At 65.3% G+C, this 21996-nt stretch overlaps 4 protein-coding genes across 4 annotated transcripts in view; 3 read left to right on the top strand and 1 right to left on the bottom strand.

Moving 5' to 3' along the window:
* Nucleotides 1-1789: 1789 nt before the first annotated feature.
* LOC135983278 (uncharacterized) overlaps nt 1790-21996 on the bottom strand; it is a 31689-nt gene continuing 11482 nt past the window's right edge. Inside the window, exon 2 of the mRNA XM_065594098.1 lies at nt 1790-5721. Within this exon, the coding sequence (XP_065450170.1) occupies nt 2171-4918 (2748 nt within the window). The 5' untranslated portion in view covers nt 4919-5721 and the 3' untranslated portion in view covers nt 1790-2170. The remainder of the gene's footprint in view (nt 5722-21996) is intronic.
* On the top strand, nt 7168-9605 carry LOC112061608 (programmed cell death 1 ligand 1-like). The gene is made up of 3 exons (XM_065594108.1): nt 7168-7327; nt 7696-8028; nt 9073-9605. The coding sequence occupies exons 1-3, from the start codon at nt 7273-7275 to the stop codon at nt 9237-9239; spliced, it is 555 nt and encodes a 184-aa protein (XP_065450180.1). The 5' UTR covers nt 7168-7272; the 3' UTR covers nt 9240-9605.
* LOC135983281 (uncharacterized) lies at nt 9755-13994 on the top strand. Its single transcript, XM_065594107.1, has 3 exons — nt 9755-10296; nt 11608-11940; nt 12707-13994. Exons 1-3 carry the CDS (start codon nt 10101-10103, stop codon nt 12925-12927), a joined length of 750 nt encoding a protein of 249 aa, XP_065450179.1. The 5' UTR covers nt 9755-10100; the 3' UTR covers nt 12928-13994.
* On the top strand, nt 19050-21854 carry LOC135983279 (uncharacterized). Its single transcript, XM_065594100.1, has 2 exons — nt 19050-20067; nt 20808-21854. Exon 2 carries the CDS (start codon nt 20847-20849, stop codon nt 21852-21854), a length of 1008 nt encoding a protein of 335 aa, XP_065450172.1. The 5' UTR covers nt 19050-20067; nt 20808-20846.

Genomic DNA, 21996 nt, shown 5'->3' with positions numbered 1-21996 from the left:
CCAATGAGAAACTGCAGAACTGGAATTCATTTGCAAACTGGACACCATTAAATTAGGCTTGAATAAGGACTGGGAGTGGATGGGTCATTACAGAAAGTAAAACCTATCTCCCCATGCTAATTCCCCCCCCCCCCACTGTTACTCACACCTTCTTGTCAAGTGTTGGAAATGGGCCATCCTGATTATCACTACAAAAGGTTTTTTTTCTCTTGCTGATAAAAGCTCATCTTAATTGATTACTTTTGTTACAGTTGGTATGGCAACCCTCATTGTTTCATGTTCTCTGTGTATATCTATCTTCCTACTGTATTTTCCACTCCATGCACCCCATGAAGTGGATTTTAGCCCACGAAACCTTAGGCCCAAATCAGGATCGGCTCCAGGGTTTTTGCCGCCCCAAGCAGCGGAAAAAAAAAAAGCCACGATCACAATTGCGATCAGCAGCACTCCGGCAGCAGCTCCACCGCGCCGCTTTCTTCTTTGGCGGAAATTCGGTGGCAGGTGCTTCCCTCCGAGAGGGACCCGCCTCCGAATTGCCGCCGAATAGCCCGACGTACCGCCCCTTCCCCTTGGCTGCCCCAAGCACCTGCTTGCTGGGCTGGTGCCTGGAGCTGGCCCTGGCCCAAATAAATGTGTTAGTCTCTAAGGTGCTCCAAGGACTCCTCGTTCTTTTTGCTGATACAAACTAACACGGCTGCTACTCTGAAACGGATTAACTGAGTGTGTTTACAATGTAATTGCGACCAAAGTCTTTTATAACACAAGCTATACTTTTGCAGTTGTTGTATAGACATTTGTTTTCACTTGAGGTACATTACTAATATCGTATACTAAATATAATTCCTAACTGCTAAAATAGATGTTCACAATCTGCTATTAGAAGGTGTATTGCTTTCCCCTGCTGAACACTCTGTTTTCTCAAAAGGGTGAGTAACAGACTTTTTTAACCAAACTTTTTATATTTGCTTGTGATACGTTCCACTTTTGTTAACTGTTTAGAAGCACAAACTTTAACAACCACACTTCCCTTTAACATAACTTAAAAAGAATAAAAATTAAGTCAAAATGAATTTTAAATACAGGTCTATGACATGTGGTTGTGTTTGGGAGACAATGGTGAAAAGCTGTTGAAAAGGTGGAAACTCGTTGAAATTGTTTGATTAGGGCTACCATACGTCTGGATTTCCCCGGACATGTCCGGTTTTTCGGTCTATAAATAGCCGTCCGGGGGGGATTTCTAAAAATCTAAAAATCTCTGGGATTTTTCCTGGTCGGCTATTTATAGACTGAAAAGCCGCCACTCGGCAGCCAAAGCCCCTTCCCGGCTCCCCCCATCCCCTGCAGCCGCCCGGCCCTGCAGCTGTCTTCCCCGTCCTCCCCCCGAACGCTCCGCCCCCTGCTCCTCCCCTCTCCTGAACGCTCCGCCCCCTGCTTCCCCCCTCCCCTGAATGCTCCACCCCTGCTCCTCCCCCTCCCCTGCACGCTCCGCCCCCTGCTCCTCCCCTCCCCTGAATGCTCCACCCCTGCTCCTCCCCCTCCCCTGCACGCTCCGCCCCCTGCTCCTCCCCTCCCCTGAACGCTCCGCCCCCTGCTCCTCCCCCTCCCCTGCACGCTCCGCCCCCTGCTCCTCCCCTCCCCTGAACGCTCCGCCCCCTGCTCCTCCCCCTCCCCTGCACGCTCCGCCCCCTGCTCCTTCCTGCCCCTGAACGCTCCTGTCACGAGGTATTGGGGGACTCAGGGCCCTGCACCCCCGGCTTCCTGCGATTCACCATGACTCTCAGCCAGCCAGTAAAGCAGAAGGTTTATTTGGATGACAGGAATACAGTCCAGGACAGGTCTTGCAGGCACTGACAACAGGGATCCCCTCAGTTAGGTCCATCTTGGGGTCCCCGGGCATCCCAGCCCAGCCCCCCTTGGGAGGTCAGAGCCATCTCTGCCTCCCAGCCATCTCTCCAGCCTGCTTCCAGCACACTGCCTTCAGCGACCCCACCCACAGCCTTTGTTCAGTTTCCCGGGCTCAGGAGTCACCTGGCCTCCAACCCCTTCCTGGGTTCTCATGTTACACTCCCAGGAATGCGCCCCCGGGCCGATCCCATCCTCCAATGCAGACTATCCCAGCCACACTCCCCTGTCAGCATTCACAGACCACAGTGAGAACAGGCCCAGTTCGTCACATCTCTCCCCCCTTCGAGACCGAACTGAGCAGGGTCACTTTAGCCAGTGACCCGGGGAAGTTCGAACCTACCCCCGTTCCCATGGATGCCCCCGCATCCCTCATTCCTTGGTGAGAATTACACCAGGCCCCTCCAGTTTCACGCCCCCCCTTAGGTTGGGGTTGCTTGATGGCACTCGCAGTTCGCATGTGGGAAGGTTTATGCGGCCTGTGCCCTTTTCCCACCCCCATACCTCTGGGGCTCCAACTGGGTTGTGGTCTTCTCCCAGCGCTCCAGTCTGGAGGTCTGTGCTTTGGGCTCTCTTGGTTTAGAGCCGCCCTTTTTACCTTGGCCACCCTCCGAAAAGGCTCCTCTATGCTGGGCAAGGGTCCTAAAGCTGTTTTCCCCTTGTCCCAGGCCTTCCTCCCCCTCTGACAGGGGTCACAGGATCCGCAGTACTGTCGGACAGTAACAAAGACCCCAGGCCAGTAAAAGCTCCGTAGCAGCCTCTGCTGGGTACGCCAGGTTCCCTGGTGCCCTGAGAGGGGAATGTCATGGGCCCGGCACAGCAGCTGGCGGCGATACTTCTGGGGTACCACCAGCTGCCTCCTGATCCCCCCTGACTCCATTTTCCCTGGGGGAGCCCATTCTCGGTACAGGAATCCCTTCTCCCACAGGAACCTTTTCCGGCCACCTCGTCCCATGGTCTGTACCGCATTGAGGTCGGCCAGGTCCCTTATCTTCCGCAAGGAGGGATCTCTCTGCACCTCGGCCTGGAACTCAGCAGCTGGGACGGGGATGGCCACCTGCTCTTTCTCGCCCGCTGGGTCCGAAGCTGCAGCCTCCCTGAGCCGCGTCCCTGGGCGTTCCCTCCCCACCAGGTTAGGGTCCTGCGCCTCAGGCAAGGCACCCCCCCCAAGGCCAGGGCGCAGTGCCCCTCGCCGGCTCGGACTGCGGGTCACAACTAAGGCGGTCTGGGGGCTGCTTGGCCAGTCCTCTAGGTCCCCCCCCATCAACACCTCAGTGGGCAAATGGTGGTGCACTCCCACGTCCTTGGGGCCCTCCTTGGCCCCCCATTTCAGGTGTACCCTCGCTACGGGAACCTTGAATGGGGTCCCGCCCACCCCGGTCAGGGTCAGGAAGGTGTTGGGCACCACCCGATCTGGGGCCACCACCTCGGGCCGGGCCAGTGTCACCTCTGCGCCCGTGTCCCAGTATCCATAAACTTTCTTCCCATCCACCTCCAGGGGAACAAGGCACTCGCTCCGCAGGGACAGCCCCGCGCCAACCCTGTAAACGGAGAACTTTGAATCCGGAGCATCTGGCCCCCCAGAGAAGCTAGCCTGGGGCTCTCCTCCCTCCTTAGCAGGTGGTACTCTGCCAGCCCCCCTTCCCTGGGAATGCTGCCTCTCGCCGGGCTGGGTCTCTACCCAGTCAACCCTCTGTGGGTTCGGCCTGCTCAGTCTGTCCCTGAGCCTGGGGCACTGGGCCCGTATGTGGCCCTTTTGGCCACAGTGGTAGCAGCCCATGTCCCATGGGTCCCCTCGAGTGGGTCGGATGGTCCTGATGCCGGATGTTCCCCTCTGATGGGGTTTTTCTGTATTTTCCCACGGGGAGGTCCCATGGTGACTCTCTCTCTGCGTTGTGGTGGGATTGCTCCTTTGGGACTCCTCCCTTTTATCTCCTGACCGGCTCTTTACGAACTCATCGGCCAGCCGGCCTGCCTGTCGCGGGTTCTCTGGCTTTCTGTCCACCAACCACAGCCTCAGGTCAGATGGGCACCGCTCATACAGTTGCTCCAGTACCAGCAGTTTGACCAGGTCCTCCTTCGTCTGGGCCCCATCAGCCCACTTGCTGGCGTATCCTTCCATGCGGGCGGCTAGTTGCAGATATGAGATCTCAGGGGTTTTATCCTGACCCCGGAACCTTTCCCGGTACATCTCAGGAGTCAGCCCAAACTCACGTAGCAGGGCCTTTTTGAATAGTTCGTAGTCCCCTTTCTCTGCCTCTTCCAGTTGGCGGTACAATGCCACGGATTTGGGGTCCAGTAAGGGGGTAAGGACCCGGAGTCTGTCCGCGGGATCAACCCGGTGCAGCTCGCAGGCCGTCTCAAAGGCCTCCAGGAAGTCATCCATGTCCTCCCCCTCCTTGTATGGGGCCATGATGCACTTATCAAAGCTCCGTGCAGTCCTGGGTCCCCCCTCACTCACCGCAGCCGTGGGTTCACTGCCCTTCAATCTCGCCAGTTCCAGGTCATGCTGACGCTGTCTCTCATTCTCCTCCCGTTCATGCTGACGCTGTCTCTCTTTCTCCTCCCGTTCACGCTGATGCTGTCTCTCTTTCTCCTCCCGTTCATGCTGTCTCTGTTGTTCACGATCCTCCAGCTCTCTCAGTTTTAGCTCTTTCTCCCATTCCAGCCAATTCCGCTCCACGGATGCCGAACGTCGCCGGGGGGATCCCCTGCTGGCCGGGGGGGTCACGGCGCCTTCGGTATTTGCTGGGCTCCTCCCCACCCTTCCCCTAGGCATAGGAAGGAGGGGTCTCGGGAAGCCCTCAGCAGCCGGCTGACCACTCCCAGCTGGGACAGACACTGGTGCCTGCGCTGCATTTGCCAGGCTGCTTCCCTGAGACACAGGGATCAGTTCATTCGCGCGATCTTCCGCCTCCAGCTGGGCAATGAGCTGTTCTTTGGTGAGCCTCCCAATGCGCAGCCGCCTCTGCTTGCACAGCTCCACCAGGTCGCTCTTAAGCCGCTTGGCGTACATCTTCCTGCTGGCCACTCACCGGCCTGTGTGCTCACAGCTCCCCACAGTTCCCAGGGGGACCCCTAGTGTGCCAGCCCTTCTCGAGGTCACCGCCTCTCTGCCAGGGTCGAGCTGCAGACTCCTCCGCCCCTGGGACCACTCGCTGCGATCCCCCCGGGGGACCCTGTTACTGCAAAAGTCCTTCTCGCTGGTCACACACTCCCAGGGGTAATAACCGTCTCTCTCCCCCTCTTCAGCACGCCTGGTCCCCGTCAATCCCCCTTTGTTTTACTGCTCCCCAGTCACTTACTGCAGGAAGCGCCGTCCACGGGGTGCAGTAGATCCCACCGCTGCCACCAGTTGTCACGAGGTATTGGGGGACTCAGGGCCCTGCACCCCCGGCTTCCTGCGATTCACCATGACTCTCAGCCAGCCAGTAAAGCAGAAGGTTTATTTGGATGACAGGAATACAGTCCAAGACAGGTCTTGCAGGCACTGACAACAGGGATCCCCTCAGTTAGGTCCATCTTGGGGTCCCCGGGCATCCCAGCCCAGCCCCCCTTGGGAGGTCAGAGCCATCTCTGCCTCCCAGCCATCTCTCCAGCCTGCTTCCAGCACACTGCCCTCAGCGACCCCTCCCACAGCCTTTGTTCAGTTTCCCGGGCTCAGGAGTCACCTGGCCTTCAACCCCTTCCTGGGTTCTCATGTTACACTCCCAGGAATGCGCCCCCGGGCAGATCCCATCCTCCAATGCAGACTATCCCAGCCACACTCCCCTGTCAGCATTCACAGACCACAGTGAGAACAGGCCCAGTTCGTCACAGCTCCGCCCCCTGCTCCTCCCCTCCCCTGCTTCCCGCCAATCAGATGTTCGCGGGAAGGCTGAAAACAAGCAGGGGCGGGCGGCAGCAGCAGGTAAGCTAGGGTGGGGGGGACGCGACGAGAAGGGCTCTGGGGAGGCGCGGCCCAGTCCTGTCCTGGCCAAGCGGCTCCCTCCGGCCCCGGCCAAGCACCCCTGGCTCCAGCGGCTCCAGCCCTGGCCCCAGCGGCTCCGCCCCGTCTCAGCTTGGGCCCCAGGGCGGCGGCCCCGGTCAGGGGACAGGGAGCGGGGGGGTTAGATGGGTCAGGGGTTTGGGGGGGGCTGTCAGGGGGGCAGGGGTGTGGAGAGGGGTCGAGGCTGTGCCTGTGCGTATAACCGCCCATCCTCCAGCAATCCCTGGGGCTCACGGGGGTCACCCCAACCGCCTCCTGGCACCCTGCCCCCCGACTCCCTCAGCCACCAAACCCCAGCCGTCAGCCGCCCCCCCCTTCCCCTCGGCCACCCCGGAACCTTCCCGGGCCCCTCGGCCCCTCCGGCACTGGCCCGGGGAAGCCCCGAGTTACCCCAGGGACAGGCCAGCCTGGCCCCATGAGACACTCCTGGGGCACAGTGTGTGTGGGGGTCAGGCCGGGACAGTCGGGGAGGAGCCACCAGCAGTGCTGGGTTTACAATGGCGCCATGGAGCTGGGCCCATGCCCAGAAGGGGCCCCGACCCGCTCCACTTGCACTGCGCCCTGAGACCCCGCTGGCTCCCACCCGCCGACCCCCTGCTCCTCTCAGCCCCCTGGCCGGACCCCAGTGCCTCTCCAGCTCCGGGCAGTCTCTGCTTCCCACCACCTGTGGCCCGCCCCCCTGTCTCTCCGGAGCCGAGCCCCCTGGGACTGGGGCAGAAGCCTGGCCTGTCTCGGCCGGGGGGGCACAGTGTGCTGGTTTGTAACTAGTGCCCTTGCACTGGGCTGGGTGGAGCGGGGCCACCTGCCAGGCCGTGCCCCTGGCCGGCCCCTCGCGCCAGGCTCCATTGCCCCCAGGGGGGCCAACAAATATGTTTGGCACCAGGCCCACAAAAGGTTAATCCGGTCCTGGCTGCCAGTGGGGGTGTGTGTGCACCAAACGGGGACGGGCAGCTTGGCAGCCAGTGTGGGGGGCAGGGCTGGCACAGACCCCAGGCTCTCTGGGGGGATCAGCACAGACCCAGGCCGGGGGGGCAGGGCTGGCACAGACCCCAGGCCTGCGGGGGGGCAGGGCTGGAACAGACCCCAGGCTGGGGGAGGGATCAGCACAGACCCAGGCCGGGGGGCCAGGGCTGGCACTGACCCCAGGCTCTCTGGGGGGATCAGCACAGACCCAGGCCGGGCGCCGTGGGGCACATGTCAGCGAATGATCAGTACAAGCCTTATCTCCGGGGTCCAGCTGTGGCTGGGCCGCGCCCTCCCGCCCGTTACGGAGCCGTTCGCTGCTGCCCCCGATAACGCTGCCCCTGGCCGAGCGGGGGCTGGGTGCTGCCAGTCTGAGCCTGACGCCCTGCGGAGCAGACGCAGACAGCGCCAGTGTCGCGATGAGCCGCTCCCCGCTGACCCTCCTTGTCGTCCTCGGCCTCCTCGGGGGCTGCGGTGAGTGGCCGGGACCCGCCATGGACACGGGGCGCCCTGAGGGGCTAACACGGCCCTCCGCTGCAGGGCAGAGCCCCCGAGGGGCTGACCCCCTGGGCAGGGTGGGGAGGGCTCCATCGGGGGGCCCAGGAGACCCCCATTGCCAGCACCCCTGACTGGGCCGGGAGCTGGAGGGAGCAGGGCAGAGACAATCCCCCACTGTCCCCGCTTCCATCCCAATCCCCAGTGCTGGTGCAGGGACCCTACGGCTTTACTGAGGCCGCTGCTTCCTGGCCGAGCGGCTGTCAGCGTCACCGCTGGGCCAAGCCGGTCTCCGCGTCACCCCCTTCCCGGCCGCTGACCCTCCCCTGCTGTCTGTGCCCGTGCAGCCGGCAAGCTGGCGGTGGAGACGGATGCCTCCCCGGTGCGAGCCAAGGTGGGGGACGACGTGGTGCTGAAGTGCCAGTTCTCCGTGGCGCAGCCGCCCGTGGACCTGAGCCAGCTGGTGGTGCAGTGGTTCCACCGGGGCGGGCAGCTGGTGGAGTTCGACAACGTGGTGAGCGGGAGCCGGCCGGGCGCCAACCTGAACGTGGAGGGGCTACGGAGCGGCAACGCTGCGCTCTACCTCAGCAAGGTGACCCCGGAGAGTGCCGGCAACTACCGCTGCTACGTCACCTATGCGCCCGACGTGCGCATCAAACAGGTCGTCCTCCAAGTCGAGGGTAAGGTGGCCGGCCCGCCAGGGGGCCTGTTATGGGTCATGCCATGGGTTGTGCATGGGTCCTGCTATGGTCGAGCCATGGGGCCTGCCATGGGGCCCGCCAGGGTTGTGCCATGGGTCCTGCTATGGGCCATGCATGGGGCCCTGCCATGCAGTCCTGGCATGGGGTCCTGCCACGGGCCCTGTCATGGGTCGTGCTATGGGTCATGCATAGGGCCCTGCCATGGGGTCCTGTCACAGGCTGGCCAACACTCCCCTTGCTCTCCATAGAGCTGGGAGCTCCCACCCACAGCCAGTGCACCCGCTCCATTCCCCGGCCCCCGGACAGAGCTCCCACCCCGTGCCCACAGCGCCCCCTGCTGGGAGAGGCTGGAGTAGTTGGGCCCTGCCCCCACAGCCAGCGCCCCGCCCACTCCCCACAGTGCCCCCTGCTGGGCGAGGCGGGAGTAGTTGGGCCCTGCCCCCACAGCCAGCGCCCCGCCCACTCCCCACAGTGCCCCCTGCTGGGCGAGGCGGGAGTAGTTGGGCCCTGCCCCCACAGCCAGCGCCCCGCCCACTCCCCACAGTGCCCCCTGCTGGGCGAGGCGGGAGCGGGAGTAGCTGGGAGCTCCCCCCACAGCGCCCCCTGCTGGGCGAGGCGGGAGCGGGAGTAGCTGAGAGCTCCCCCACAGCGCCCCCTGCTGGGCGAGGCGGGAGCGGGAGTAGCTGAGAGCTCCCCCACAGCGCCCCCTGCTGGGCGAGGCGGGAGCGGGAGTAGCTGAGAGCTCCCCCACAGCGCCCCCTGCTGGGCAAGGCGGGAGTAGCTGGGAGCTCCCCCCACAGCGCCCCCTGCTGGGCAAAGCGGGAGTAGCTGGGAGCTCCCCCCACAGCACCCCCTGCTGGGCAAAGCGGGAGTAGCTGGGAGCTCCCCCCCACAGCGCCCCCTGCTGGGCGAGGTGGGGGCTGCAGCAGCCGCAGTTGCTGCCCCTGTGGTGGAGGCGGCGGGGCGGCAGGGGCAGGCGTGCGCCGGTCGTGGTGACGGGTGTCCCCGGTTTGTGCCCCGCAGACCCCGCGAAGCCGCCCGCGGAGGAGCCGGAGGCCGTGGCCCCTCACGCCTGCGCCCCCGACCCCGACCCCCTGGTGCTGGAGAAGCTGGACCAGGCGCTGACCCTCCTGCAGCAGATCAGCCGCACGCTGGAGGCGGCGGGCGCCGGGGGTGGGGGGAAGGCCTGAGCCCGGCCCTGACCCCAGGGGGCGCCCGGGCTGCGCCGGGGGGGGGGGCTGATCTCGGCGCTGTGGGGCATCTTTGGGGCCAGCTGGGGGGGGGGGATATGGAGAGAGCGGCAGGGGAGGCATCATGGAGGGAAAGCACCAGGGAGCTGCTGGAACAGGATCGGGGCTGGGGGGGCAGAGGGGGTGGGGGCTTTGCTTGGTGCTGCCTGTGGGGGGATGCTGTGGGGCGCTGTGCATTGGGGCAGGGTGGGGGTTGTGTATTGGGGGGATGGGATGGGAAGGGGTTCAGCTTTCGGGTGGCCCCATGGGGTGGCACTGGGACGCAGGTTGTGAGCTGTTGTCTGAATAAAGCCGCTGGTGATGCACGATCTGTGTCCTTGTCTGCAATGCGGGGGGGTGGGGGTGAACCCCGCAGCTGGGCCCCCATCCCCGCCCCACACTCTCTGTGCCTGGGGCGGTAGGACAGGCCCCCCCGGAGGGGAACAGGGGTTGCCCCATCCCAGGGGGTGCAGGGTCTGGCCCCTCTCCCTGCTGGGACGCTGCCCGGGAGGGAGGAGAGGGTGTCCCGTGGCCGGGGCATTGGCTGAGGCCTGGCCGGGCTCGGGCAGCGCTGCCCCCGGGAAGGGGCGACTATGACCCGAGGGGAGCAGAGCCCAGAGCTGGGTGGGGGGTCACACACCCCTGGGCTGGGGTCCCCGCGCCGACACAGAGCAGAGCTGGGGCAGGGACCCGCCTCCGCAGGCCCGGCTGGGACAGTCCTACACGGGGGTCCTGGGGGTCCCTGGGTCCCGGCCCCACGAGGTCACCAGCTGCCCCAGGATAAAAACAACCTGGACAGACGGCGCCGACGTGCCTGGGGGGATGGGACGGGACGTCCCAGCCAATCAGGGGGCTGCTGGCCACGTTCGGGGCTTATCGGGGCCCTGCCACACGGCTGGCCCTTTATCAGCACGGCCCTGGCACTCCGGTGCAGTGACGATGCCTCCTGCCCCCCTGCGCGCACCCCCAGAGATGTGTCTGCGCGGGGCCATGCTGGCCCTGTGCTGCGTGGCAGCTGGTGAGTATGGGGCCTGTCCCGCCGCGGGCCCCCCTGGGTCTCCCCGAGATTGGCCCCTCACTGCCCTGGGGTTCCCCTGTGACCTCCCCTAGACTGGCCCCTCGCTGCCCCAGGATCTCCCCGAGACTGGCCCCTCACTGCCCTGGGGTTCCCCTGTGACCTCCCCGAGACAGGGCCCTCGCTGCCCCGGGATCTCCCCAAGACAGGGCACCTCACTGCCTTGGGGGTTCCCCCTGAATCTGCCCAAGACAGGCAGGAGGGCGGGAGCCAGCTCAGGGGGGAGATGAGAGCTGCCCCTGCTTCCCCAAAGCGGGAGGGCCAGGCAGTTCCCCCCATCACCCCAGGGCAGGGTGTGGGGACCCCAACAGAGCTGGGGGGCAGGGCCAGGGGGCTGGAGAACGACCTGGCCTGGAGAGATTCAAGGCCCATCCAAAGCTTTGGGGGCAGCAGGAACTGTCCTGCAGGGAGCAGGGGCAACTCCACCCCAGGAGGGGTCCCCCCGCCCCAGAGGATCCTGGGAGTGAACGGACACCCCCCCCGCCCCAGAGGATGCTGGGGGAGAACGGTCACGCCCCAGAGGATGCTGGGAGTGAACGAGACACGCCCCAGAGGATGCTGGGGGAGAACGGACACCCCCCCCCCCCGCCCCAGAGGATGCTGGGGGAAAACGGGACACACCCCAGAGGATGCTGGGAGTGAAAGGGGCGCCCCCCCCACCCCAGAGGATGCTGGGAGTGAACGGGGCGCCCCCCGCCCCAGAGGATGCTGGGAGTGAACGAGACACGCCCCAGAGGATGCTGGGAGAGAATGGGGCGCCCCCCGCCCCAGAGGATGCTGGGGGAGAACCCCCCCGCCCCAGAGGATGCTGTGAGTGAACGGGGAACCCCCCCGCCCCAGAGGATGCTGGGAGTGAACGGGACACCCCCCCTGCCCCAGAGGATGCTGGGGGAGAACGAGACACGCCCCAGAGGATGCTGGGAGTGAACGGGGCGCCCCCCCACCCCAGAGGATGCTGGGGGAGAATGGGGCACCCCCCCTGCCCCAGAGGATGCTGGGAGTGAACGGGGCACCCCCCCGCCCCAGAGGATGCTGGGGGAGAACGGTCACGCCCCAGAGGATGCTGGGAGTGAATGGGGCGCCCTCCCACCCCAGAGGATGCTGGGGGAGATCGGACACGCCCCAGAGGATGCTGGGGGAGAACGGACACGCCCCAGAGGATGCTGGGAGGGACGGGTGCCCGGCTGGCGGTGCAGCGGGCGGGCCCATGGCAGACCAGCCCCGGCGGGGGTGACCCTGCCCCTCTCCCCGCAGCGGCCTGGCTGCAGGTGTCGGTGGGCCCCTCGCCGGTGCGGGCGCGCCCCGGGCAGCGCGTGGTGCTGGAGTGCCTCGTCGGGGCCGACTACCCGCCCCTGGAGCTGGAGCAGCTGCAGGTGCGCTGGCGGCACGAGGGGCGCACGGTGCTGGAGTTCGCCGGGGCGGTGCGGGCGGCGCGGGCGGGACTCAGCCTGGCCGAGGACGAGGTGAGGAACGGGAACGTCTCGCTGGTGCTGCAGCGCGTCACCGCCAGCGACAGCGGGGAGTGGACCTGCTACATCCTCTACCCGCCCGACCAGGCCCAGGGCAGCCTCACCCTGCGCGTGGCAGGTGAGCACGGGGGTTGGGGGGCAAAGCAGCACCAGCGCCCCCTGCTGGGGGGCACCGACCCGCCCGCATGGCCAGTTCTCCTGCCCCCCCCCGGGCAGCCCCCACCCGCCCGCATGGCCAGTTCTCCTGCCCCCACAGCGCCCCCTGCTGGGGGGCACCGACCCGCCCGCATGGCCAGTTCTCCTGCCCACCCTGGGCAGCCCCCACCCGCCCGCACGGCCAGTTCTCCTACCCCCACAGCGCCCCCTGCTGGGGGGCACCGACCCGCCCGCATGGCCAGTTCTCCTGCCCCCCCCCGGGCAACCCCCACCGCCCGCACGGCCAGTTCTCCTGCCCCCCCCGGGCAGCCCCCACCCGCCCGCACGGCCAGTTCTCCTGCCCCCCCCGGGCAGCCCCCACCCGCCCCTCTCCTGCCCCCACAGCGCCCCCTGCTGGGGGGCACCGACCCGCCCGCACGGCCAGTTCTCCTGCCCCCACAGCGCCCCCTGCTGGGGGGCACCGACCCGCCTGCACGGCCAGTTCTCCTGCCCCCCCCGGGCACCCCCACCCGCCCGCACGGCCAGTTCTCCTGCACCCACAGCGCCCGCTGCTGGGGGGCACCGCCCCGCCCCACTCCTCATACTGCCTGCACCCACATGCCTTGCCAGTACCCCGCCCTGCTCCCCATCACCGCCCTGCAGGGTGAGGCCGTGGTTGGAGTGGGGCAGGCTGCCGAGGGGCTGGGACCCTGCAGTGACCCTGACGCGATGCCGTGCTGTTGTTGCAGACCCGACGGTGCCCCCCAACAGCTGCCCCCTGGGCGGGGGCGCCCCACGGCTGCGGCAGCTGGAGGAGGTGATCGGGGGCTGCGTCCGCTCGGCCAGCGAGCTCCAGCGGCACCTGGCCCGGCTGGCTGCCGAGGTGAAGGAGTGTCTGGGCAGCCCGGAGGCCGAGGAGAGCCCACCCCGGGCACAGGCTGAGAGCGCCAACCAGACGGCACAGGCGTGAGCCCTCGGTCGTCCGCCCAGAGCCCGCTGGGCTCGCAGCGTCCCCGGACACAGCTCCCGCAGAAACGGGGCTGGGATCCCCGGGGACGGACGGGGACACCCACATCACAGCAACGGCTTCGCTTCCGCAGGGTGTGACCGCAAATCCGGGGGGCCGGGATCCTGCGCGCCCATGGGGACACAGGCCCCGTCTCCCCTAAGGGGCTCTGGGATGTCTCGAGCCGCTGGGGACGCCAGGGGCTGGATGTCAGATGGGGGAGGCTGGCAGGGTCAGGGGCTGACGGCTGGACGCCCATGGGGGGGTCTATCTGCCTGCACTGTGGCTGTGCCGCTGGGAGACCCCGGGTAGCGAGCTGGGCGGGGACAGTGGGGGTGGGGGGCTGTAGTTCGGCGTGTCGGGAGGGGACTGCGCGGCATGTGATCAGCTCCCAGCGCGGTGCCAGCTGCAGCGCGCGGATAAGGAATAAAACGCTCGTCACGCTCCGTGTCGTGCTGCCAGTCGGAGGCCGCATGTCCTTATCCCCGGTGGCTCCGGCCCCTGTGGGGGCTGTATGGACTGGGGCCGATCCTTCTCCCCACAGTCATTTGCCCTGGGCTTCACCCCCTGTGACGGAGCAGGGACAGGGCGGATTTGACCTGGGAATGGAGCCTGGGAGTTACATTGAGTTACCTGAGCTGTAACCTGAGCCAGGAGGGGGTGGGAGAAGTGACACCTTGTGACGGAGCAGGGAGCAGGGCAGATTTGACCTGGGAATGTTGCAGGGGGGTTGCAGTGGGGATGTGGGACTTCCCTTGAAGGAAGCTACCTGAGCTGTAACCTGAGCCAGGAACGGGGGTGGGGAGAATTAACACCTTCTGCCCGGGAGACTGAACAAAGGAGAGGAGCAGCGGGAGGAGTTTGGAGTTTAGTTTCGGTTGGGGCTGGGTGGTACAACGCAGGGAACCCCAAGCTGGGGTCTAAGCTCCCTGAACCTCCCAGAGGGACCTAATTGAGGGGGTCTGGTCGTACCTACACGCTCTGCTTGAGACTGTGTTCCTGTCCTTAAATAAACCTTCTGCTTTACTGGTTGGCTGAGAGTCGCAGTGAATCTCGGGAAGAGGGGTGCAGGGCCCTAACTCCCCCACAATCCGCAACAACTGGTGGCAGCGGTGGGATCTACTGCACCCCGTGGACGGCGCTTCCTGCAGTAAGTGACTGGGGAGCAGTAAAACGAAGGGGGATTGACGGGGACCAGGCGTGCTGAAGAGTGAGAGAGAGACGGTTATTACCCCTGGGAGTGTGTGACCAGCGAGAAGGACTTTTGCAGTAACAGGGTCCCCCGGGGGGATCGCAGCGAGTGGTCCCAGGGGCGGAGGAGTCTGCAGCTCGACCCTGGCAGAGAGGTGGTGACCTCGAGAAGGGCTGGAACACTAGGGGTCCCCCTGGGAACTGTGGGGAGCTGTGAGCACACAGGCCGGTGAGTGGCCAGCAGGAAGATGTATGCCAAGCGGCTTAAGAGCGACCTGGTGGAGCTGTGCAAGCAGAGGCAGCTGCGCATTGGGAGGCTCACCAAAGAACAGCTCATTGCCCAGCTGGAGGCGGAAGATCGCGCGAATGAACTGATCCCTGTGTCTCAGGGAAGCAGCCTGGCAAATGCAGCGCAGGCACCAGTGTCTGTCCCAGCTGGGAGTGGTCAGCCGGCTGCTGAGGGCTTCCCGAGACCCCTCCTTCCTATGCCTAGGGGAAGGGTGGGGAGGAGCCCAGCAAATACCGAAGGCGCCGTGACCCCCCCGGCCAGCAGGGGGTCCCCCCGGCGAAGCCCGCCGGCCAGCAGAGGATCCTCCCGGCGACGTTCGGCATCCGGGGAGCGGAATTGGCTGGAATGGGAGAAAGAGCTAAAACTGAGAGAGCTGGAGGATCGTGAACGACAGAGACAGCATGAACGGGAGGAGAAAGAGAGACAGCATCAGCGTGAACGGGAGGAGAAAGAGAGACAGCATCAGCGTGAAGAGAGACAGAGACAGCATGAACGGGAGGAGAATGAGAGACAGCATCAGCGTGAACGGGAGGAGAATGAGAGACAGAGACAGGAGAAAGAGAGACAGAGACAGGAGAATGAGAGACAGCGTCAGCATGACCTGGAACTGGCGAGATTGAAGGGCAGCGAACCCCCGGCTGCGGTGAGTGAGGGGGGACCCAGGACTGCACGGAGCTTTGATAAGTGCATCATGGCCCCATACAAGGAGGGGGAGGACATGGATGACTTCCTGGAGGCCTTTGAGACGGCCTGCGAGCTGCACCGGGTGGATCCCGCGGACAGACTCCGGGTCCTTACCCCCTTACTGGACCCCAAATCCGTGGCATTGTACCGCCAACTGGGAGAGGCAGAGAAAGGGGACTACGAACTATTCAAAAAGGCCCTGCTACGAGAGTTTGGGCTGACTCCTGAGATGTACCGGGAAAGGTTCCGGAGTCAAGATAAAACCCCTGAGATCTCCTATTTGCAACTAGCCGTCCGCATGGAAAGATACGCCAGCAAGTGGGCTGGTGGGGCCCAGACGAAGGAGGACCTGATTAAACTGCTGGTACTGGAGCAACTGTATGGGCGGTGCCCATCCGACCTGAGGCTGTGGTTGGTGGACAGAAAGCCAGAGAACCCGCGACACGCCGGGCAGCTGGCTGATGAGTTTGTAAAGAGCCGGTCAGGGGGTGGCAGGGAGGAGCCCCAAAGGAACAGGCCCGCCGCGATGCAGAGAGAGAGTCACCCTGGGACCTCCCAAAGGGGGAATATGGGGAATCCCCTCCCACGGGGAAGGCCCAGCATCAGGGACAACCGACCGGCTCGAGGGGATCCACGGGACCTGAGCTGCTATTACTGCGGCCGAAGAGGCCACGTTCGGGCCCAGTGCCCCAAGCTCAAGGACAGACTGAGCAGACCGAACCCGCACCGGGTTAACTTGGTAGAGGCCCAGATGGACGAGGGGCAGGCTTCCCACGCAAGAGGGGCTGGCAGCTTATCAACTGCTCAAGAGAGAGAAGGGCCCCCGGCCAGCTTCTCTGGAGGGCCAGATGCTCCGGATTCAAAGTTCTCCGTTTACAGGGTTGGCGCGGGGCTGTCCCTGCGGAGCGAGTGCCTTGTTCCCCTGGAGGTGGATGGGAAGAAAGTTTATGGATACTGGGACACGGGCGCAGAGGTGACACTGGCCCGGCCCGAGGTGGTGGCCCCAGATCGGGTGGTGCCCAACACCTTCCTGACCCTGACCGGGGTGGGCGGGACCCCATTTAAGGTTCCCGTAGCGAGGGTACACCTGAAATGGGGGGCCAAGGAGGGCCCCAAGGACGTGGGAGTGCACCACCATTTGCCCACTGAGGTGTTGATGGGGGGGGACCTAGAGGACTGGCCAAGCAGCCCCCAGACCGCCTTAGTCGTGACCCGTAGCCAGAGCCGGCGAGGGGCACTACGCCCTGACTTTGGGAAGGATGTCCCACCGGAGGCACCGAACCCTTCCCGGGTGGGGAGGGAACACCCAAGGACAGGCCGCGGGGTGGCTGGGGCTTCCGACCCAGCCGACGAGAGGGAGCAGGTCCCCATCCCTTCCTCAGCCGCCGAGTTCCAGGCCGAGTTGCAGAAGGACCCCTCCCTGCGGAAGCTAAGGGGCCTGGCTGACCTCAGTGTGGGACAGACCATGAGGAGAGGATGCAAGGAGAGGTTCCTGTGGGAGAAGGGGTTCCTGTACCGAGAGTGGGCTCCCCCGGGGGAAGTGGAGTCGTGGGGGATCAGGAGGCAGCTGGTGGTTCCCCAGAAGTTTCGCCACAAGCTACTGTACCTGGCCCATGACATCCCTCTCGCAGGGCACCAGGGGATCCGGCGCACCAGGCAGAGGCTGCTACAGAACTTTTACTGGCCCGGGGTCTTCACCAACGTCCGGCAGTACTGCCGATCCTGTGACCCCTGCCAGAGGGTGGGGAAGGCCCGGGACAAGGGGAAGGCAGCATTGAGACCTTTGCCCATCATAGAGGAGCCTTTCCAGAAGGTGGCCATGGACATAGTGGGACCTCTCAGCAAGACGACCCGGTCTGGGAAGAAATACATCCTGGTGGTGGTAGATTTCGCCACCCGCTACCCCGAGGCAGTGCCCTTATCGTCCATTGAAGCAGACACTGTGGCGGATGCGCTGCTGACCATTTTCAGCCGAGTGGGGTTCCCCAAGGAAGTCTTGACGGACCAAGGGTCCAACTTCATGTCGGCCCTACTCCGGTGCTTGTGGGAGAGATGTGGGGTCCGGCACAACTGGGCCTCAGCATATCACCCCCAATCCAACGGGCTGGTGGAGAGGTTCAATGGGACGCTAAAAATGATGCTGAAAACATTTATGAATCAGCACCCGCAGGACTGGGACAAGTACTTACCTCACCTGCTGTTTGCGTACAGGGAGGTACCCCAGGAGTCTACCGGGTTTTCGCCTTTCGAACTGCTATATGGAAGGCGGGTAAGGGGGCCCCTGGACCTGATGAGAGACGAATGGGAGGGGAAGGCCACTCCTGACGGAGAGTCGGTGGTGGAGTATGTCCTGACCTTCCGGGAACGACTTGCCGAGCTCATGGGCCTGGCCAGGGAGAATCTGGCCAGGGCCCAGAGGAAGCAGAAGGTCTGGTATGACCGCACAGCACGGGCCCGCGCCTTCGCCACTGGGGATCAGGTGATGGTCCTCATCCCCGTGAGGAAAAACAAACTCCAGGCCGCCTGGGAAGGGCCCTTCAAGGTTGTCAAGCAACTAAACGAGGTAAACTATGTGGTGGAGCTGTCGAACCGGGCACACCACCACCGGGTGTACCATGTGAATATGATGAAGCCATATTATGACAGGGGGAATATGGTATTGGCCGTGTGTGGACAGTGGGAGGGGCAGGGAGATGACCCTTTAGTAGATCTATTCCCTGGGACAAGAGTTGGCTTCCCCCTGGAAGCAATTCCCCTCTCTGATCGGCTAACCCCTGCCCAGCGAGCTGAGATCGGAGGGGTGCTGCATCTGTACCAACAGCTGTTTTCCAACCAGCCTGGACGCACTAATCTGACTGTCCACCGGGTGCAGACAGGATCGCACCCGCCTATAAAATGCTCCCCCTTCCGAGCCACAGGGAAAACTGCTCAGGACCTGGATGTGAAGGGACGTGACAACCTGATAGCGGACGCATTGTCCCGGAGAGGGAGCCCTGAACTTCCCCAGGTCACTGGTCAGAGTGACCCCGCTCAGTTCAGTCTCGAAGGGGGGAGAGATGTGACGGAGCAGGGAGCAGGGCAGATTTGACCTGGGAATGTTGCAGGGGGGTTGCAGTGGGGATGTGGGACTTCCCTTGAAGGAAGCTACCTGAGCTGTAACCTGAGCCAGGAACGGGGGTGGGGAGAATTAACACCTTCTGCCCGGGAGACTGAACAAAGGAGAGGAGCAGCGGGAGGAGTTTGGAGTTTAGTTTCGGTTGGGGCTGGGTGGTACAACGCAGGGAACCCCAAGCTGGGGTCTAAGCTCCCTGAACCTCCCAGAGGGACCTAATTGAGGGGGTCTGGTCGTACCTACACGCTCTGCTTGAGACTGTGTTCCTGTCCTTAAATAAACCTTCTGCTTTACTGGTTGGCTGAGAGTCGCAGTGAATCTCGGGAAGAGGGGTGCAGGGCCCTAACTCCCCCACAATCCGCAACACACCTTCTGCCCGGGAGACAGAACAAAGGAGAGGAGGAGCAGAGGGGAATGGGGGGAGAGCTGCTGGAGGGATTTGGGAGTTTCAGTTGGGGCTGGGAGGTGCAATGCAGGGAACCCCAAGCTGGGGTCTAAGCTCCCTGCGCTCCCCAAAAGGACTTGACTGAGGGGTCCTGGATGTATCTACGAGCTCTGCTGTAGACTGTGTTCCTGTTACCCAACAAACCTTCCCCTTTACTGGCTGGCTGAGAGTCACGGTGAATCGCAGGAAGAGGGGTGCAGGGCCCGTGACACCCCCCCACACCCCGATTCCCCGCTGGGCCCCGTCCCAGGGTGGCCCCCTGCCAGGGTGGGCAGGTTTTGGGCTGCCCTCAAGCCCACGCTGGGTCTGCCTGGCGCAGAGCCCCCCGGCGGCACCGCCCCCCCCCCCCGCTAGGGAAGGAGGTGCCGGGCAGTGGGTCGGGGTGAGCAGAGGCGGGTACGCCGGGTGCAGGCCGGGCATGGCCGAGCAGTTGCTGAGAGCTGTAGCCAACGCGTACGGGGCGGTGGTGCCCGGGCAGCCAGCGTGTGCTTAGCCCCACAGCGCAGGGGGAGGAAATGCCGCACACCCCACGGACATGGGGGTGTCTCTGGTTACCCACATGTCCCCTGGACTGTGGGGGTCCCGGGCCAGGCTGACTGCACCGGGCCTCAGGGGACACCCTGTCTGGTCCCTGGGAACTGGGGGGAGCTCCCCGAATGCACCTCTTTGCACCCCCCCTTTGCACCCTGCCCTGGCAGTGACGCCTGCAGGAGCTCTCAGGGAGGGACGAACCCCGCACCGACCACGGGGAGCTGCTGCCCCATACCCGGCTGGGAGGGGGGCCGACAGACAAGGGCGTGGACAGAGCAGGCCTGGGAGAGCGGGGGGGGGGGGGTCTCCGTGGGGTCCCCCAGGAGGTTGGTGCCCCAGGGGTTGCCGTGCTGGCCCCGTCCCCACGGCTCAGGACCCCCCCTGGGTGGACGTGGAGCCAGCCGAGGGCAGCGCTGCAGCGGGTGTGGGGTTTTCCCGGGGGTCACATCCAGCCAGACGGCCCGACCCCACCTTCCAGCGACGGTCGAAGGGTCCCCGTGTGCCCCGCCCCCCCCAGAGGTGCCCCCCCCGCCGGGAGCGGACACAGCCCTGCCCGGAGGCGCAGCTGCCGGTCACACGCCGGAGGGGAGGGGGCAGCTTGGGGGGGGGGGCGGCCGTGGCTGCTGCGGAGCGTGGGGGCTACGCAGGGCCGGGGGGGGGGTCACTGCCAATGGCTCCGAGGTGCCCCCCCCCGGGGGCCGGGCGGGGCTGGAGCTGCCAGCGGCGAGGCGAGGCGCAAACATTGCGCAATTCTCCAGCTTTCGCTTTCGCTGCGCCCTGTGTGTGTGTGTGTGTGTGCGGGGGGGGGCAGCTCGGCCCTGCAGCTCCCCCGGCTCACAGCGCCCCCCCCCGGTCAGTGACGGGGCGAGCAGCGGGTCCGGGGGGGGGCTCAGTACTGGGGGGCGGGGGGGTCCCTGCGCTCAGGGGCTGAGGCGCTTCTGGCTGCGCAGAAACTAGAGTCTGGGGCTAAAGCAGAGAAAGGAGCCCGGACGCCTGGGTTCCCTGCCCGGGGCTGGGGGTTAGAGCAGGGGGGGCTGGGAGCCAGGACTCCTGGGTTCTCTCCCTGGGTCTGGGAGGGGAGTGGGGGCTGGTGGGTTAGAGCATGGGGGGCTGGGAGCCAGGACTCCTGGGTTCTCTCCCTGGGTCTGGGCGGGGAGTGGGGGCTGGTGGGTTAGAGGCTGAGCAGAGGGAGCTGGGAGCCAGGACTCCTGGGTTCCCTGCCCGGCTCTGGAAGGGAATGTGGTGCCGGTGGTTAGAGCGGGGGCGGGCCTGGGAGCCAGGACTCCTGGGTTCTATCCTCAGTCTTCCAGTGATTTGATGCATCACGTTGGGCTAATTTCCCTGCCTCAGTTTCCCCATCTGTGCAGCAGGGATAGCAGCACTCCCCCTGTCCCGCAGTGCATTAGGGAGGCTTGTCTATCCCCTGTGGCCTGCCCCGATGTGGGGCAGGCCAGAGCAAACGCAGGGGGTGATCGCTGGGAACCTCCCCCAGAAGCCGTCTCCATTAGCCTCAGCCCGCTCCGTGTCTGGCTGGATCCAGGGGGTTGGATCAGGCTGTGGGCGCTGACCCTGCTCTCTGCGTCCCCCCTCAGGGCACCGTCCCAGGGAGAGAGCGGCAGCCGTGCACAGCGATGGCGGAGGAGCTGCGGACCCTGAACGCGGATCTGCTGGCCATCAGGGGGGCGCTGGAGGCTGCCGGCCCCGCGGGGATCCCTGCCGCGGCCCTGCGGGGGAAGCTGGCCCAGGAGTTCCTGGCCGCAGTTCACGGTTTCCACGCCCGGTTCGCTCAGTGCCGGCGGATGCAGGCGGTGTCCCCCAGCGAGCTGGAGGCCCGGCTTCAGGAGGTCTCCGGGGACCCCGGCTGCTGGTTCTACATCGGCTGCACCCGGGCGCTGACGCACTATCTCTGGGAGGCCAGGCCGTGGTGCCAGGCCTGGCAGCGCAGGGCAGCTGGCTACGAGAAAACCTGGACCTACTATTGCCGGCCGGGGCCGGGGTCCGGGCTCTGCACCGTGAGGCACCTGCTCGTCCAGTTCTGTGGCACCCACCCTCGCTGCCTCAACGTCTCGCACTTCAGGAACGGCCCGGTCAGCATCGTCTTCCTGGTGACCTACGCCCAGCGGGGCAGCCGGCCGGGGGAGCCCGCCGAGGACATGGAGGTGGCGCTGCGCGGCATCGCTGCCCACTTCCACCACCGGGGGGCGCCGGCGGACGAGCTGGTGCAGTTCCTCAAGGACGACTTCCGCCAGCTGATGGGGCGGTACCCGGGCTACCTGGCGCAGTGCCGGGCCATGAGCCAGATCCCCCCGGCGCGCTTCCCGGGACGGGCCCGGGAGATCCTGGCGGGGCTGGGGCCAGCGGAGGGGGTCCTGGCGGGCACGGTGCCGGACGGGGTGATCTCCATGCGGCCCTGCCTGTGGGAGGTGGGGGCGGGCGAGGCGCAGGCCGGCGAGAAGCTGCACACGTACTTCACCAGGCTGGATGGTTCCCTCGACGCCAAGCGGCTGCTGGAGGAGATCTGGGGCCACCCCCGCTGCCTCGACAGCCGCCGGCGCTGGGGGGGCAGGTCGGGGACTCAGCCGGGGGCCTTCCTGTACCTGGCGATATTCCGGGGGCCCTGCGTCCCAGGTGGGCCCTGAGCGAAGGGGCTGACCTGGTGCCACTGCCCAGCCCCGAGCGCGTGTGGCTGGGGCGTCCGGACCCCCGGCCATTGCCCGTGCCAGGAGCTCATCGCGAGCGGGGTCCCTGGAGGAGTCGTGCGGCGCTGTGCCACGCGAGGGA

The sequence above is a fragment of the Chrysemys picta genome, chromosome 4 (assembly GCF_011386835.1).
Source record: "Chrysemys picta bellii isolate R12L10 chromosome 4, ASM1138683v2, whole genome shotgun sequence".
Taxonomy (NCBI): Eukaryota; Metazoa; Chordata; order Testudines; family Emydidae; genus Chrysemys; species Chrysemys picta.
Note: the sequence above shows the minus strand (reverse complement) of the source record. Positions and strands in the feature narration are given on the sequence as shown.

Excerpts from the sequence above, each read along its gene's own strand:
- LOC112061608 (XM_065594108.1), top strand. The coding sequence starts at position 7,273 with ATGAGCCGCTCCCCGCTGACCCTCCTTGTCGTCCTCGGCCTCCTCGGG. Across the intron at positions 7,328-7,695 it reads CGGCCTCCTCGGGGGCTGCG|CCGGCAAGCTGGCGGTGGAG; the intron begins GTGAGTGGCCGG and ends GTGCCCGTGCAG. Across the intron at positions 8,029-9,072 it reads GGTCGTCCTCCAAGTCGAGG|ACCCCGCGAAGCCGCCCGCG; the intron begins GTAAGGTGGCCG and ends TGTGCCCCGCAG.
- LOC135983281 (XM_065594107.1), top strand. The coding sequence starts at position 10,101 with ATGGGACGGGACGTCCCAGCCAATCAGGGGGCTGCTGGCCACGTTCGG. Across the intron at positions 10,297-11,607 it reads CCTGTGCTGCGTGGCAGCTG|CGGCCTGGCTGCAGGTGTCG; the intron begins GTGAGTATGGGG and ends CTCTCCCCGCAG. Across the intron at positions 11,941-12,706 it reads CCTCACCCTGCGCGTGGCAG|ACCCGACGGTGCCCCCCAAC; the intron begins GTGAGCACGGGG and ends CTGTTGTTGCAG.
- LOC135983279 (XM_065594100.1), top strand. The coding sequence starts at position 20,847 with ATGGCGGAGGAGCTGCGGACCCTGAACGCGGATCTGCTGGCCATCAGG.